General features: G+C 38.5%; 3 protein-coding genes across 3 annotated transcripts; all 3 read right to left on the bottom strand.

The window, feature by feature from the left end:
• Positions 1-1429: 1429 nt before the first annotated feature.
• LOC134181189 (metalloendopeptidase OMA1, mitochondrial-like) lies at positions 1430-5839 on the bottom strand. Its single transcript, XM_062648413.1, has 8 exons — positions 5059-5839; positions 4696-4772; positions 4059-4210; positions 3892-3999; positions 2499-2624; positions 2355-2429; positions 1826-2009; positions 1430-1754 (listed from the first exon to the last, which is right to left on the bottom strand). Exons 1-8 carry the CDS (start codon positions 5472-5474, stop codon positions 1663-1665), a joined length of 1230 nt encoding a protein of 409 aa, XP_062504397.1. The 5' UTR covers positions 5475-5839; the 3' UTR covers positions 1430-1662.
• A 451-nt stretch (positions 5840-6290) lies between these two features.
• LOC134180917 (uncharacterized) lies at positions 6291-9423 on the bottom strand. Its single transcript, XM_062648100.1, has 10 exons — positions 9290-9423; positions 9081-9221; positions 8876-9001; positions 8638-8804; positions 8492-8585; positions 8251-8418; positions 8127-8195; positions 7933-8058; positions 6556-6687; positions 6291-6487 (listed from the first exon to the last, which is right to left on the bottom strand). Exons 1-10 carry the CDS (start codon positions 9327-9329, stop codon positions 6432-6434), a joined length of 1119 nt encoding a protein of 372 aa, XP_062504084.1. The 5' UTR covers positions 9330-9423; the 3' UTR covers positions 6291-6431.
• Positions 9424-11001: 1578 nt separating this feature from the next.
• Positions 11002-16875, bottom strand: LOC134180916 (uncharacterized). The gene is made up of 7 exons (XM_062648099.1): positions 16704-16875; positions 13371-14447; positions 13046-13300; positions 12648-12781; positions 12440-12580; positions 11094-12374; positions 11002-11016 (listed from the first exon to the last, which is right to left on the bottom strand). The coding sequence occupies exons 1-7, from the start codon at positions 16873-16875 to the stop codon at positions 11002-11004; spliced, it is 3075 nt and encodes a 1024-aa protein (XP_062504083.1).
• Between the last annotated feature and the right edge of the window lie 788 nt (positions 16876-17663).

Raw genomic sequence — 17663 nt, 5'->3', positions numbered from 1 at the left:
TGTTACAAAAGGCACGTCCAGTTGAGGTGATTCTGAGCCTTTCAACAAGATGAGACGTCGGAAACAGGACAGCAAAGGAGCTTGACAGAACATGTTACAATGCGCATATAGTATACTGCATGATCATTGTTGTATTGTGATGTCAGGAATCCTGAAATTTTGTTAATTTTATACATTGTCACGTGATTACATCATATTTGGTATTTAATTAAATAATGTATGTTAACCAGTCAATATGCAGTTTGCAGTTGTGGTGGCAGTCTGTTACTCAATGCTGCTGGAAGGGCTCTATGGAACTACTGTCTGTTCACCATAAGCGTGAACTCGGAAGTGAGTAATGAAGTAGAGGTCACACCAGGTGTGCACATTAGAGCACTAAGAGCTGCCCCAGTTGGACCATGTTATACCAATTATCTTAAATGGTTCCAGTTGCTGATCCGTTGGTCTTACAAGATAATTGGATAATAGCCATTGCTCCACCCGTTTGTGTTTGATATGCACAAGTACTATCCTTCCGTTTCGTTTGTAGAAAGGGCTTAGATAATTTGATAAACAGAAATGCCAGACCTAGCGGTTTCTAATGATACCGAGATCATCGCGAAAGTCCACTAAACAGCAGAGATATTGATGAATTTCAAAGTTCACGCTTATGGTGAACAGACAGTAGGTGACCCCTTACTGCCATTCAAGGGATAATTATTTTTAAGAGGTGTTGCATTCTGGGTTGATAATTATTTTTCAGGGGCACCTTAAATAGGTCCTATAAGGTAGTTAGTTATATTTGTGGGTCACTAGCTGACTAACAGCATCTCTAGCTAATCAAAGTTGGAATAGTGAAGGAGGCAAGGTGTCAATCTGTGACCTTAGTTGCTCTTATTTTCTATCAATTATTTTTATTAATTTTTTATTAGTTATTTTTTGTTAATTAATTTTTTATTAATAAATTTTTTATTTATTAATTTTTTATTAGTTATTTTTTGTTAATTAATTTTTTATTAATAAATTTTTTATTTATTAATTTTTTATTAATTAATTTTTTATTAATTATTTAATGTTAAATATTTTGTTATTAATTAATTTTTTATAAAATAATATTCTTAAATTTTATTATTAATTAACATTAATTAATTAATTTTTATTAATTGGTTTCTTATTAATTACATATTTTTTATTAATTAACTTTTTTATTAATTAATTTTTGTTCTTTTTTAATTTTTATTTTTACTAACCCTAGGTATTAGAGTAAGGTGTCTCTATTCACAGCTTTTGATCAGACAGTACAAATGTTGTTACAGTACTATTATACATGGACAACTTGAAACTCTGCAAACTTTGTATTTCTCTGTAAGTTGTGCTATAATTGGTAATGCGAATGCGTAGTTTTAGAACTACACATGCGTAACTTGTACTCCACATTGCCGGTGTCTAATTTAAAATAATGATGTTTTTGTATTGCACAAAATCGAAGGACAAACTGCGCATGTACTTCTGTCCATTTCCTCTATTGCATGTTTCCACCCACTCATACAAAGCCAACTTCTCGAAAAACCCTGCATGCCTGCCTAGGCAACAGAAATTTATAAAAGAATTTGACGATAGTTTTAGTCTGTAAACAGTCTGATTTACGTATGACGACAATGTGCATGTAAAGCTGCTACACATTCAAAGATTTATGCCTCGTTGATTTCTCTGCTGTCGTCTCTTCTCGAGCACTTCACGACACACGACCTCTTTGAATGCCTTCAAATCTCGATCTGCAACAGACAATACAGAACAACATCAATCGATCCACTCTGATGTGTGAGAGTTTTGCAATACAAATTGCCTTTTAAATCGTCGCAGTTGCATTTCTTTCTGTATTCGATGAAGTCGGGAATGATCATGTCGAGGTATCCGGCTCGTGTCTCGTGCGCTGGGTGGGTCGATAGCCACTCAACCGGTTGGTTGTCTCCATCGGCTACTGCGAGAGTCTCCCACAAAACTGAACTCTCACGAATGTCGTAACACGCCTGTAGTATGAAACTATCAATCAGCATGTTGATGACATACAAACAGGTGAAATACGTATCCATGTCAACAGGTAATCATTTCAATTTCTGGTTTAATTAATTAATTATTGATTAAATATTTATTTATTTATTTGTATTAAAATGTAATGTTTCAAACACTGCTATGATACTCAACAAATCTCTTACAGACAATTTAACACCAAGTCAGTAAAAGAGACTTTACATATAAAATTATATTAATTATTGTATGTTAAATTAAAACTGTCTAACGCACGTTACAATGGTCACGTGTTAATGCAAGCTAGGTATCCCCGGATTTCCTATTGATATTATAAATTAACTCACACGTGCTGCAAACATGAGACCCACAACGTCTGCTTCACCCTCTAGTTTTCTTGAATATGGCAGCTTCATGAACACCTACAGAAAAACAAGACGGTTTTGTGTTGTTCTCGAGTGCGTGGGTTGTTGTGTTTGGTGAGCTCTCACGTCTGTAAGCTTTTTCTCAAGCCACTGAGTGAAGAAAGCTGTGACATCAGGCAGCAGGAACCACACGAGAGTAATAATGATCAATGAGAAAAAATTAATTAATTGCTCCTGACTTGCATTCTCTCCCTAAACCGACAAATGGTGATGAGAACAAATAAGGAAAGTCTGACACACACACACACACACACACACACACACACACACACACACACACACACACACACACACACACACACACACACACATATACAGCTTGCTTGTTTATGCCATACAAATCAAGCTAAATTAAAAATAAAATTAGAAAATAATATAAAAATATAATTTTAAAAATAAATTTAAAACAATAAATTAAAAGTAGTTTTAAATTAGATATAAAATTTTCAATAAAAAGTCTTATTCCAAACTTAAAAAATGCTTGTGCGTGCATGCATGTGTGTGTGTGTGTGTGTGTGTGTGTGTGTGTGTGTGTGTGTGTGTGTGTGTGTGTGTGTGTGTGTGTGTGTGTGTGTGTGTGTGTGTGTGTGTGTGTGTGTGATGCATTAGAAGTATCTTGGGCATTTTCAACAGGCAACAATGGTCTGAGCACATCACAATGGCAGAAGTGAGGAGGAGGTGGGGAGATGAGGAGACTGCATCTCAGAAAGTGAAGAGGAAAAGGTTGGAATGGTTGGGACACCTAGCTAGAATGCCAGACCATAGAATACCAAAATCAACCTTATTTGGTTGGTTGACTCAGCCCTGCCCAAGATGTGGTCCAAAGAAGAGATGGAGAGATATGATGAGAAGAGATTTTAAAGACATTGAAGAATTAGAGGAGGAATGGTATGATGAGGCTGTGAGGTTGAGAACAGGCTGGAGTACATTGTGTCGTGATGGTTTGGAACGTTGGAGAGAGAGAATGGGAACATGTGCTCCGGTGGCTGTCAGGGATGTGATGCGTGAAGTGTGCTCCAGGACCTTTAGAAGACAGAGTGATGAGGAGAGACACAAGTGTATGCAAGAAAGAAGGAAACCTATAAGGGAACAACAGGGTGCAATCCAATGTTCAAATTCTTTCAAATGGTTCAGAAGTAAAGGAGGATTGACAGTTCACAGATGTATAGGATTCTAGCAAGCACAATGTTCATTCATCAGACTTGTTGCCTCTTGGAGGCAAGCGTGACCATTTTACGGTAGCTTTTGAACAGGACAGAGGTGTGTGTGTGTGTGTGCGTGCGTGCGTGTGTGTATGTGTGTGTGTGCACATGTGTGTGTGTGTGTGTGTGTGTGTGTGTGTGTGTGTGTGTGTGTGTGTGTGTGTGTGTGTGTGTGTGTGTGTATGTCCACGCACGCATATAAACATAAGCCAAATTCTCAATGCCAAACAACCAATCAGCCCTCTCACTACCCTCACCATGTGCCCCATAATTGCATGTGCCATTTCGTGTCCCAGAATGACAGCCAACATGTCGTCCGTCTTCATCATGTCCAACAGTCCAGTATACACCACAATTTGACCACTCTTCACACACATCACACATAAACACATTTACCCACACGTTACACACACTCAACACTCACAGGCATAACATATGCCGTCACAGTAGGATCATCAATAATGACAATCCTCCAGTTGACGTCTAACGCTTCATCCCACTTGTTGGCTTGCACTAGTTTTGTGGTAACACCAAGAACTCTTGCATAACTGGGATGACCAGCAGATACAATTTTGTCTGTAAAACATGAAGGGTACGCGAGATAGAAAAAGGAAAAATGACAAAGTGAATGCAGACAGACAGACAGTACAAATACGTATTTATTGGTTGTGTTGATTGATATCAATATGAGTGAAAGAATGTAATACAAAGAGAATGGTTGGGAGTGAATGAGGTGCATGACATGTTCTGTTGTTTGATGTGTAGTTGGGGTAGCAAAAGAGATACAATGCAGACAATATGGCTCTGTAGCACATAAAGTTTCTAGAGCAGGTAAACCAATTTAATTAATATTGTCATTTAATTTTAATGTGTTTGTTCGTCTGTTTGTCTGTCTATGTATATGTCAACACACAGTTCCTAAATGACAACAACAATACTTAATTTGCAGTCCAATCAAACAGTTACAAACACACTCACGCTTATGGACACACACACACACACACACACATACACAAACAAACAAACAGACATACACAACCAAATGAATAAATTGAGTTTACCTTGAGCTGTTGCCATTTCAAGTGAGAACAAATAATCTCCAATTTCTTTCATTTCGCTCTGATCAACAGCCATAAACCTACATGTCAACATGTGTTCAGGCATGCATACAAATGCACATGTGTGCGCACGCGCACGCAGGCACACACACACACACACACGAATAGACGTACACACTTTGACTGACACATACAGACAGACAGAGAAACATACACATGGACAGACATGTAGACAGACAACACACAGACAGACACACACATGGACACGCACACATGGACGGACAGACACAGGCAAAAAGACACACACACACACACACACACACACACACACACACACACACACACACACACACACACAACTCCAACCTTCTACGATGAGAGATCGGTGCTTCTTCCAAATGATACGCATAATATCCAGCACTACCTGCAAACGCTCCTAGAGTACCCACAAATATCCAATGTCCACTCTTTGACAACACACCAACATATCTTCTTCTTGTCTTGTCGGGCAGTTTCTTCCACCATCTCCTCATTAACCGTCCACCTACAAATGCGACTATTCTGTACAAATATGGATTAGCAAGCCACACTGCATGTCGTCGAGAGGTCGTGTGAAATGTAGCACAATGAAAATTTCCAAATATGGATGAAATCCGACAAGTCCCGGATGTGTATCCATATTTCACCGTCCCTCGTCTGACCGTCTTGTACAACACACTCTCTTCTAGTATTGATGACGTAAAGCGCCGACAGCAAATCAGAGAGCGAAATAATGCGGACATAACGAGTGGGTCACGTGACAGACGAGCGAATGCCCCAATCTCTAGTTGTAAACTTCACAACAAAGCTAACTAAATAGTTGTCCTCTCTACAACATCGTAAACGTTAGAGATAAATTTCTAGAAACATTCGGTTGCTCTCAAGGTATTTATCCGGGAGTTTCTAAATTGATTTCAATCGATTGTTGAATTACTATAAATAGAGTTAGGTGTACTAACAATGAGTATGGACTATGGAGTTGAGAGTTAAGTTGTGAGTGTGTCCTCAACTATGGCAAGATATCACTAAACTATAGTACTGATCCACCATATACTTATCTGTTTCCTGATTTTTATACCGACCAATAGATTCTGAGATACTCACTCCTTCTGTCTACAATATATTAATTACAACCTAGCTAAGCAAAATACGCCTATGGCAGACGGGACCTCACAATCAAATAATTTAAAAAAATTTAAATTAACTAAAAGTATTATTAACCGTAAAATGTACAGTCAAACTGTAATACATAATTATCATCAGTCATTTTATGTGCATGTGCAGTATATATACCTCATGAGAATAGAAAGGATGCTTGAGTTAATGTACTTCAGTTTGAAGCAAGAGATCCAGTAAATCCAACAGGAAAGACATATTGTCCTGTAGCTATTATTTAATTAATATTAATGACAAACAGTCAAACATCGTGGTGTTATAATATAGTCAGTAGTGATGCATTGGTACTCAGACTTGCATCATTAGCAGATTGTCTGCAGAAGACAAAAATGTCAAACTGTAGTGTATTGGAATTTGAGATAAAATGTAAATCATTATTGTCTATAAAGTTTAGAATATATTTGATATCAATAAGCAGACAAAAAGCAAACAAACAGTTAGACATATGACAATCAGCACTAACTGTAAAATACACTTCATGAATCTTGTGACTGTATTGTGTTACTAATAGTTTAAGTCTGTACCTAATCTAACGTTCTAAAGTACTTCAGCATCCGAACTAGTCCAAGCAGATTTTTGACTAAATTTAGACAAAAACATTTGATATCAACATGACATCACATAGACTGACTTGCTGGCATGTCTTACTGGATGAAATCTGTAAACCTTGATGCTCTTCTGGTCTCAGAGATTGAGCAATTCTCAGTGATTTAGTAAGCATTTCCTCAGCTTCGTCCAACTGTGAGAGACGTATCTGACACAAACCGATGTCGTGTAGTGCTGAAGCACAAAAGGTAAAATTACTATTGGTCACATCTGATGAATAACAAATAATTGATATCAACAAAATTTCTAATCCATTTGCTTCAATAAAATGAATCACGTCTTAATCTAGAAGCACCAATCCCAAAAGCCTCGACAAAAATGGACAAATGTTAGCCCTCCATGTCATTCGCAGACCTCTCAACTTTTCTTTGCACCAAATCGTGAGACTGTCTTTTGTAAATGACCACGTCTATTAGATGTGTCTAAGTGGGAGTGGCTAGAACTCTGGCCTATGTGTTGGCCTTGCTTTACCTTTCTGTGCACGTGCTACGGCTTAGTCTCGAACTTCCAAATGTTACTCTTACTGCATCCCCCCCCCCCCCGGACAGTCCAGATACAAGCAAGCAGAGCCGCCTACAAGAGTCTAGTTCAAAGAATCCGCTATGTCCGGAAATACAGGCTACACAAAGCAGCTGCCAGTGTGTCTCGCAGTAGGCTTGTCGAGAGAAAGGACTGGCAATCGTGAGTCATGCCCATAAATCGTGAGTTCCATGACAAAATCGTAAGAGTTAAGAGGTCTGGATTCGACGTCGACCTTAAAGTCAGTTGCGGAGATAGCTCCAATGCATCTAGAGACAGGGCCTCCATGCGCTACGTGGAGGCTTAGGGCCAGGCCAGCGCTACTGGAGCTTGGCTAGTCTCACGTTGCCAGACCCATCCAGCATACGGCAGGATGTAGGCGGGAAGAATCTGGCTACGCGAGACTAGAGCTCAACCAGGTGCACTGACAATTGTGCGCAGCTGAGACTGGACACCAAGGCCCACAAGTACGTCTGCTGCATGATGTTACTACGTACCAAACCAGCAGTCATGTCCACCCCAGTCAATAACTAGGTACTCGTTTATACTCCTGAGTAGAAAGAAGCAATTGTGTGTAAGTTTCTTGCTAAAGGGAATTATGCCATAGCACTGTGACTTGAACCTGCAACCCTGCAAGGTCCCAAATGTTTCCATTCTCCAAATGCAATCTCTAACCAATTGAGCTACAGCACACACACACACACACACACACACACACACACACACACACACAGACACACACACACACACACACACACACACACACACACACACACACACACACACACACACACACACACAATTAACAACATATTTTACCACAGTCTTCTCACATAACACAGTCAACATTATCTAGACACTTAACACCTGATCATCCGTAACAAACAAACAACTGTATACCAATAGCTTTTTGTACTGGCTGTAAAACCATTGTAGCAGCTTCAACTTTCATTTGCATGTAGAACAAATCTTTAGCTCTGGCATAATCTCTCCAAGTATATGCTTTCCTTGCTATTAGTTTTAGCACTACACATACATGAATAAATGCATCAACAATGGAAATATTAGCAAACTAGACATCACAGAGCTCATACTAGTGGCCTTCTCATCTATAGTCTCCTCATCAAATTTCATGACATATGAAGCAGCAAGGCGCCTCAACACTGTAATCAGTAAAGTTATTATGTACTGCAAAGCAAGTACTAGAAAAGATCTTACCTTTCAATATTTCTTGATCAAAATTTGAATAAAATAACAGTATGTTGAGAGATTTAGTAAATGCCTCTCGTGCTTGATGGATTCCTTGTAGCATTTGTTCAAATGTTGTCTGTCTTTCTAGCATTTGTTTTAGCATCCGCTCATAACAAATTGCAAGACATCCATAACCTACAGCATAAATACAATTGGAGTGCAATACACACAGATATAATAAACATTCAATACGCATATTACTGCATACATAGACCAGTTTCAAGACAAAGTGATAACTGCTTCTGTTCTCTAATTTCTATAGACTGCTCTAAATGCTTTACAGCATCAGTGACGTTGCCCATCTGATCATATATTGTACCAATTGACATGAGAGCTAAACAGAAAACATACAACCTTTAATATGATGTCATGTTGAGTCAAGAATGTTATCAAACTATTAGCAATTTCCAAATGATAAGAAATGTCCTCCTGCTGGTACAGGTCTAATGCTTCCTTATAACACGTCAGAGCTTCAACTAAATCACCTCTCTCCTCATGTATGCCTCCTAATTCTTTGATTACTGCATAATATAAATAAAAGTTAAAGCAGTACTGTAAAACAAAACGCTAACAGATACAGAACTATACTGACCCTGGCATAGTCTGTAATGTGAATCAGGCATGCTTGTCTCCTCAACTCTCCTCATCTCTTTCAGTTGTTCAATGCACGTCCCCGTGTTTCCTAATTCCCTGTTACATCTAGCAATTTGCAGTTTATCTACAATAACCAGAATTAAAAACAAACCGGAAAATAACTTCAGTAGTACACAAAACATATTAACAATCAATTCACATACGCTGGAAAATTTCATAACTTTCTGATGGTAGCAAAGACTGAGCAATAGGCAAAGCTGATTTTGCTATTTCCAATGCTTCAAGAAGCTTGTCTTTTGATCGATTACGTCTCCTAATCTCACACTCACACTTGAGCTTCATGACTACATAAAGACATGAACAAAAACAAAATCATAATTTTACTGTCTATCTGCACTTTCATTCTACATACAATATAACATATCCTTGCAATCATATATACAGAGTGTCATTCAAGTCAACTATCACAGCTGTGAGTCTCCATTAACACTTTTTCTATCATAAACGCATGATTTTTAAGTTTTAATTTTACACAAATACAACATGTCACGTGATATACAACAAAACCATAATGAAAGATTCTGCACATCTCAATACAGTTGACCCTGACACTCTTTAACTAATATTCCTGTCACTGACAAACACTAGATGCTTCCCATTTTACAAGCAAACAGTGAAAAATTGATTTATGAGAATTACAAATATACAAAATATCTCACCATAAAGACGCTTACAAAGAAAATTGTAATAATCAACTCTGGAAAGCAATTTCCATGACCTATCCAATAAATCATCTGCTTTTTCAAATTCTCCAAAAGATAAAAAACATTTTGATAATGTTATCATCACTATATAACAGAAATCACAGTATGAGGTTAATTCAATAAAACTTTGACTTGCCACAGCATTACATTCAACAATAAGAAAATTTATGATTCAAATTCTTTACCTTTGATCTGATCATATTCCTCCATATCATTTAACTTTTCCATCACTTGTTGGCATAATTTCATTGCTTTGTCTCGTTTACCTCTCTTTAAGTAGTTCTCTGCCATTTCACATTCAACTAACAAATAAATGAACTGCCATTGCACCAAAGACTACATAGACTAAACAAATTTGTCTTCAATTTAATACTTAAAGCAAATTCACATCCAAGTTGTTCTCCAGAAGGTTTCATCACCAACATCAGCTCTTTCAGATAAAACTTTTCTTCTTCAAATTTGTTTAGTTTGTCATAGCAATTAAGAATAATCTCCAACACTACAACAAATGGTAATAACAATGAGAAATAAAACAAGATATAAATTAAAATGTAATAATTACAGAAAATATACAAACTACTAGCAATACAATTGAGTACTTGTAACAATGACAATAATGATCTATAAATCTGACTATCATAATCAATAAACAAAAACAAGTCAAAATCTTTACAAACAATGAAATTCCAGTCTGAACAAAACTACTTACCTCAAGCTCATCAAAACAAAATTATAATTCAATTATTGATTATTTGATTATCATCACTAAATAAATATTTGCTTGTCTTGTCATCTAATCATTGCAAAAACCATATCCACTTAATGACAAGACAACAGATATAATGTCATCAAGACAAACAACTTATAACTTACTAAAACTCAATTAACTGACACCTTCCCCTACCTTCAAATTAATTAATATAAATGAGTTTCAGTCAAATGCTGTCAGTTAAGAAAATGCATCAACAAATGTTTTCATACCTTCAAACGTGTCAATAAACCATCCATCATCTCTTTAGTGTAAACTACATATACTATTTATAATCACTGGATTACGTCACGTATTACACACAACATCATATTCTGTTGTATGAACTTTCTAACTTTGTTAAATTAATTGTTTTCAAACAACTATAAAGTACTGAAATTGACATCATCAAACAAATTCATCCAGAAATTCTGAACAATACAGATGCACTCCTGGTCTATAAATACATCATCAAATGTCTTATCTTACCTTTTTTATGATGTTCATATATTTCTTTCTTTTCATATGGTTTTAGCTCATCAATCATCTTCTTGGTTTTCAAACTCAAATTTAATGATTCCTTGATTTTCCACTTGTCAGAATATGCCAAACTCAAAAGAATACTTGCTAAATAGCACAAAGTGATAACCAATACACAACACATCTGAATCAACAAGTGAAGATAAAGTTAGACCTTCTATGACCCATTTGAGTTTGACCTCATGTGGAAAACTGTGCAACTGCATCACTTTGTCGTACCATTTTTCACACAAATAACATGATGGGTCAAGAGACTGGTAGAGCATAAATATAGCATACGTCAACCTAACCAACTGCAAGCAAGTTGGTATTTCTACATCAGCTAGCAATACATGCTTAGTCAATGAATACGAGTGAGAAGCGAGTTGAAGTCGTACATCACTTGGAAGACAATTAAAGTGCATTTCATTGTATGGCATATGAGACAGCATATTTTTACAAACATCAGTTATTTTACGTTCCATCTCATCTGGCTGCTGCTTGACACGTTCCATCACTGTTGACTGCACCAATGGATGAATATTCAAAGTGTAACCTTCTGCTGTCTCGTGCCATTCAACTAAATTGTGTGAAGACAAACTTGAGACACACAAACTGTATTCATAATTGGCACATTCACCAAACACAAGAGGACGAACGAGCTTTTCTGGAATGTCTCTTGAAGACAGAAATGATGCATATTCAAGTAGAGACAGCGCTTTGGGATTCTCTCTTGCAACCAAATCAATGTCCATCTGCCATGTCAGATGAGCATGACTAGAAGACATCATAAAATTTCTCACATTTTTTACAACATTTTTGTCACGTTCACTTATATCCAATTGATCAATATTCTTGTCACTCAACCGTTTCAAATCAGGAGGCTGAGTTACATCAGCTTCCATGAGCACTTCACGTAGACGACTTGCTCTAAAGTAATGCAACAGTTTGTCAAGATCCAATGCCAAAGCCTCAAGTCCAACTTCATTTCTTTTCAACAGTTTGTAATATTCCTCATAACTTAGATGTGCCTTTCGCATATACGTGCCTGCATGAGCAAGAGCAATTGCTAGCTTTTCTATGGGAGGTTCAACTGACAATTTGGTGGCTGTTGCTGTTTCTTGACTGTTGGACGGTTGATGACCAGACCACATGGCTACAGCTGCCACAGCATCTTCCGCTTCCAAACAACCAAGAGAGATGACATGATTTATTGATTTCTGTAACACAGAACAATCATCACATCGACTTGTGATCAATACATGGACACGAGCAGATGAACGAGGAAGAATTTTAGGCAGAAAAGAGAGATCATCTGCACCATCATACACCAGCAACATCTTAGGAAGCTTGGAAATGTGGTTAAGCAGCACTGCATTGTTGTCTTGTAATGGATTGCTCTTTAGCTCATCAAATCGACTTTGAGAACGTGAAACAGAAGGAGAACTTAAAGACAAAACTGTGAGCTGCAAGTAGACAATGTGCTCATTGTTAACACAAAACTACCAGTAATGTGAGTCAATGTGTTTACATTGTGTATGACTGAGTTTGTCAGCGTTGCCCATGATTCTGCATTGAAATACAGCACTCCATCACTATACAGATGTTTACATTGAAATGCATATTTGGCTGCCAAAGATGATTTCCCCACTCCGCCCATTCCTTTGATCACCTAAATGCAATACACAAAACAATCAGTTGATATCAAATGTTTCATTTACACTGACATGTAAACACACCACACAGCAGAATTTCAATGATGTAGACACTTGTGGAGTCTTTTCTCCCCACATTGTGTTGGACAAAATTGTCAACTCTTTCTTGCGACCACAAAATTGCTTCTCGTCCATTAGCTCATTGGGAAACACTACACCTAACATACAAGTAAGAGATCACACATCAATGGTGCAAATATTGCTGTGATTTATATTTTACAATTGTTAGTAAAGTTGTCTCAGCTAAACAATAGCAATCAGCAAACAATATAAATAAGATAATATAACACAACTACAGCCAATATAAGCTTTCAGTAAAACGTAACAAAACCAGACTATTCTAGACTTTGTAAAGCTGCTTGAAAACATGAATATAAAATACAAAACTACAACACCAACATCACAACATTATAGTCTCTTACTTGCAATGGCTTCTTCCTTCTTCTGTTCTTCAATCTCTTTTAGTTCAGCTTTTACCTTCTCTACGGTTGCATTGTCTCCTATCATCGACTGCCATTTGCATAGCATCATAAATGCTCGTTCCTTCTTTGTATGAACCTCCAGTTCTATCATCTCAACATCATATCTGCTCATGTTGAGACGATCAGCCAAATCACGCCACTTGTCACCCACAATGTCACACAAATCAAACAACTGAGCTTTCAATGACCCAGAACCTACAAACAACAAATCAAATAAAATATATTTTCACATAACTGTCTGCATATCGTTCTCAACATCACGTACTGATCACAGACTTCTTTTCAGTGATGAAATGTCTCAAAAATGCAGCTGGAGTGGCAGCTGCATAAGCTTCGTAATACATCAGTTTGCTGCTCTCAGTTCCGTAGTCAGATATTCCCTTCATCACAACAGCTAATCCAGGACTGAAACTGTCTGTCGCTTGTTCCATGAATGAATGAGCTTCTTTATCAATAGCTTTGATGTCGTGATCTCCCATTCGTTGTCTCACTTTTGTCATGTCAAGTCTCTCGGTGTCCATGAAAACTGATCCTATTGATGCAAATACAACAGTAAAAGTTTTGTCTTCAAGTGCAAATCCCGTTTGGTCATTAGCATACAACTCTCCTGCTTCGGTTGCCTTGTATTCCCGTCGCTTGCCCTCTACATATACCAATGGCTCATGCTTCTTCTGCATCTTGTCTAGCACCTCATCAATGTCAAGTTTGGTCAAACCCAAACTTTTGGATTCCACGACTGTAAGAAGTTTTCTCTTACCGATGCCTTCATTATCTAACACACACTCTAACAGTAGCTCCTTCACATATCGTGGACTGGCACGATATACTACAGCAGGAACATATGATGACCACTTGTGACTTTCTCTCATTTCGACAAGCTCATTCAGTGCTGGAGAAAGCTGTTTGTCCAACTCCTTGTAACAAGCACGAGATTGAACTGTTCCATCTTCCTTCTCTAACCCTCTACATTCTGTTGTTGTTCTGTTGCCAACCACAACTGTCCCATATTCTATTCCTCTGTACTTGTCTTCTTCTCCAGTACAAATGCCCGTCATTGCAATCAAACCAACAGTAAAATGTTTTGCCAGATCAGGAACAAGCTTCGTACACTCAATATGACCCGAACCCACCTGAGCTACCATGGCAACATTCAAAGGCAAATCATTCCATCCACGACATAAACGAAGGTTGTAAGGGAGATCAGTGTGAGCTCCTTCAAACTTGCTGTTTGTTTCGTGTTCAAACACGTGACGTGCAGCCTGCAGCTCTGACTCCCGAGGACAAACGATCAGCACATCAAAATGATCTCGTTTTGCCATCTCTACGTCAATGAGGGAATAACCTAGAAACAAATGATCAATAAGCTGTAGTAGTTGATGACTTAACTTGTACATTCATTCCACCTAAATTCATAATTGATTACATAAACACCATATGATTGACAACAAATAAAATTAACAACATAAAATGTGCATGTAATGTAGAGCTATTGTACTGTAGCAAGATTTAGAGTGTTATTCATATATATTATTAGACTAAGTATATTAAGGATGTTAGGCCTTAGATTATATAACATACTAATGATACTCTCTAGGAAAATTGCTGGTAAGATGTTTAGGTTGGCAGATATAGATGGTAAAAGCAACCACACCCATATCAGTTTACAAAAAATTAATTAAGGGCTTCCATTGGGTGTTTCCATGCAGTCTCTTCCAGCAGAGTCTCTGGTACAGTACCACTAATTAGCTAAGGTGCGTTCACAGTGCAGCCTTGACTCAAGAACACTTGAAGATAATTACAGAGGAAAATAGGACACATCAAAGTCCCTTGATAGAGTTGCTAGAGACGAAATAAGTATAACTTTGATCAATAGAGTAAAGCCTGGTTCACAATATTGACGCCGACGTCGACGTCGACGTCAACAATAGAAATGAATCCTATTCCAGCGTCGTCAACATCAAAGGATGCCGCCGAAGTCGAGGCGGTTTCTTTGAAGTTTGACGCTCAACTCAACGTCGGCGTCATATTGTGAACCAGGCTTAACTCTAACACAAAGCATCCGTTACTCTCAAGTAAAAGTAATAATTGGAATACTGTCACGAAAATTTGATGTCCAGACCCAAAACAATCTGACCCTAGTCACTATACATACACATAATCTTGACACATGCGTACACAGCTAACGGAAATTGTTGGCAAGGAAGAGTGTTCCAGCTGCATGGACCACATGAATTTGGTTAACTAACAATATAGTTTACGGGAGTTTCTTTCGTTTGGACCATGACATCACAATACATCAATCTCAATGTACGTCATCGCATACTCTGAGTACTAGCCTTCTCTTTCCTATTAGATATGTAGCGCATATACCAAAATGCCATGCAGGCCTTAGGATTTCTAGCCATACCAAGATCATCACGAATGTCTAGCTAGAGAGAATATCGTAAATATGATATACGTCCAACCTGCTGGCATGGAGAATATCACGTAGACAACACTTACGCCATGCAGTCGACATACTAGCTTTCAGTTGCTTAGGTAGACTACATCTAGAGATGGATATTAGCGCGAACCGTTCCGTGCATTTGCTTTCGAAAACAACTCGCAAACAACCCGTGTATTAATAAATTCTCAGCAACAACTCGGGGTTCTACAGCCTAACTATTTGCATTAGAATGCACTTCTCACCTTAGGGCGTAGCTAGACTAGTCTTGGATCTCGCTGTTACTGTAGACACTCGTCGACTAGCTTGATCCGTTTGAAATGCAAAACGAACAATCACTAACCGAATTGCATCACGCCGTTATCTACTGCCTTTCACTCCTACTTCCAACCACCAATTGGTCTTCGTCATGAACCCTACGCCTCCTATGATTTTGCGCTGTTTGTCTATAGACGCAAAAAAACGCTAACTAAGTATCTATCTATTGTTCTATCTACTTTGAGTAAACTTGTGTATATGAATATCGCTAGTATGCTGCAGGGTACAGCCTATAGCTGCTAGCCTTGCAAGATACTAAGGGTTTTCTTCTGCCCTTTTCTGAGTTGCATCATTGTTGGTTGCTGCACGTGAGTCGCTCTAGAGGATAGGAGATAAAGACACCGGACATGCATGTGTCTGTTCCGTAGAGATGGTATCGATAACACTGCACCATGCACACACGATCAACAAGCTAGGATACCCACGATAATTCTGCCAACTCTCGCATCACGAGGGAGTTCTGGCGAGGTGTCACACTTGAGTCGTAATGGTTTTGCTAAATCGTAATGCGTTAGACAGCTCAAATTCAATAGTTTCTCTCTGCTTTTTTCAAAAGCTTCTTGTTGTGATTTCTTCCAAATCCATGGCGTAGACTTCTGGAGTAGTTTGTACAAAGGTTGGAGCGTAGTAGAGATATTTGGTAAAAATCGACCACAGTAGTTGAGTAAACCCAAGTATGACTTTAATTGAGTTACATTCTGTGGTTGGGGAGCCTCTCTAATTGCTCGATACTTACTCTCCAATGGTAGGAGCCCCATCTCGCTAATTAGGTGCCCCAAATACTCCAATTCGGAAGGGAAGTGTTGAATGTGCACTTCTCTTCTTTTAGTCGAATACCTCTCTTACTCAGTTGGTCCAACACAATGTCTAACCTCTGCTCATGTTCCTCCTGGCTACCTCCTACTACCAGTATGTCATCTAAGTAGCATATGCATCCTGGAATGCCTGATAAAATTTCATCCATGGCCTTTTGCCAAATAGCAGGTGCATATGTGATTCCAAACGGCATCCTTGTATACACAAAGAGTCCCTTGCTAGTATTGATTGTCAAGTATGCCTGAGAGTCTCAGCTAATCTTCATTTGTTGGTATGCCTGTTTCATGTCCAAATGAGTAGACTCTTCCCCCTGCTAGGGTCGAAAACAGATCTTGCGGATTAGGCACTGGGTAGCATTCCGTCTCTAGGTAAGGGTTCACACTAACTTTGTAGTCACCACATACCCGTATTGACCCGTCAGCCTTCCTTACAATTACAATAGGTGATGCCCACTCGCTTCTGTTAATTTGTCGAATTATTCCCTCCTGTTGCAAACGGTCCAGTTCTTCGTCTACTTTACTGTGTAGGGCGTAGGGTACCGGTCGCGGTCTATGGAACTTTGGCACTGCATCCTGTCTTAGTGTAATGCGTGCTTCGTATCCGTTCAGTGTTCCAATTCCCTTCTCAAATAATTGGGGTATCTCTTAGTATAATCGGTACCCAGCGTCTTCCGTGGGCTAGTCGGTCTGTCAACCCTAAATAACATGTGCCAATCCAGTCGGATCTGTGAAAGCCGGTTTCGCCCCAAGACTGCTGGTTTGTTTTGAACTTCAACAACTACCATTTTCTCATGTGCGGTCTGGTTGCTGTAACGGATTGGAACATACTCTTCCCCCTTACCGTCAGTGGTTCTCCGGAGTATGTCTGAAGTTTGACTCTACTCTTCTGTAACTTCACGTGAGTCAGAAAACGTTTGTATATGTACGCAGGTATCACAGTCATAGATGCCCCAGTATCGACATCCATTGCCACTAACGCCCC

The sequence above is a fragment of the Corticium candelabrum genome, chromosome 6 (genome assembly GCF_963422355.1).
Source record: "Corticium candelabrum chromosome 6, ooCorCand1.1, whole genome shotgun sequence".
Classification (NCBI taxonomy): Eukaryota; Metazoa; Porifera; class Homoscleromorpha; order Homosclerophorida; family Plakinidae; genus Corticium; species Corticium candelabrum.
The sequence above is the reverse complement of the archived record's forward strand: the minus strand, read 5'-3'. Positions and strand labels throughout refer to the sequence as shown.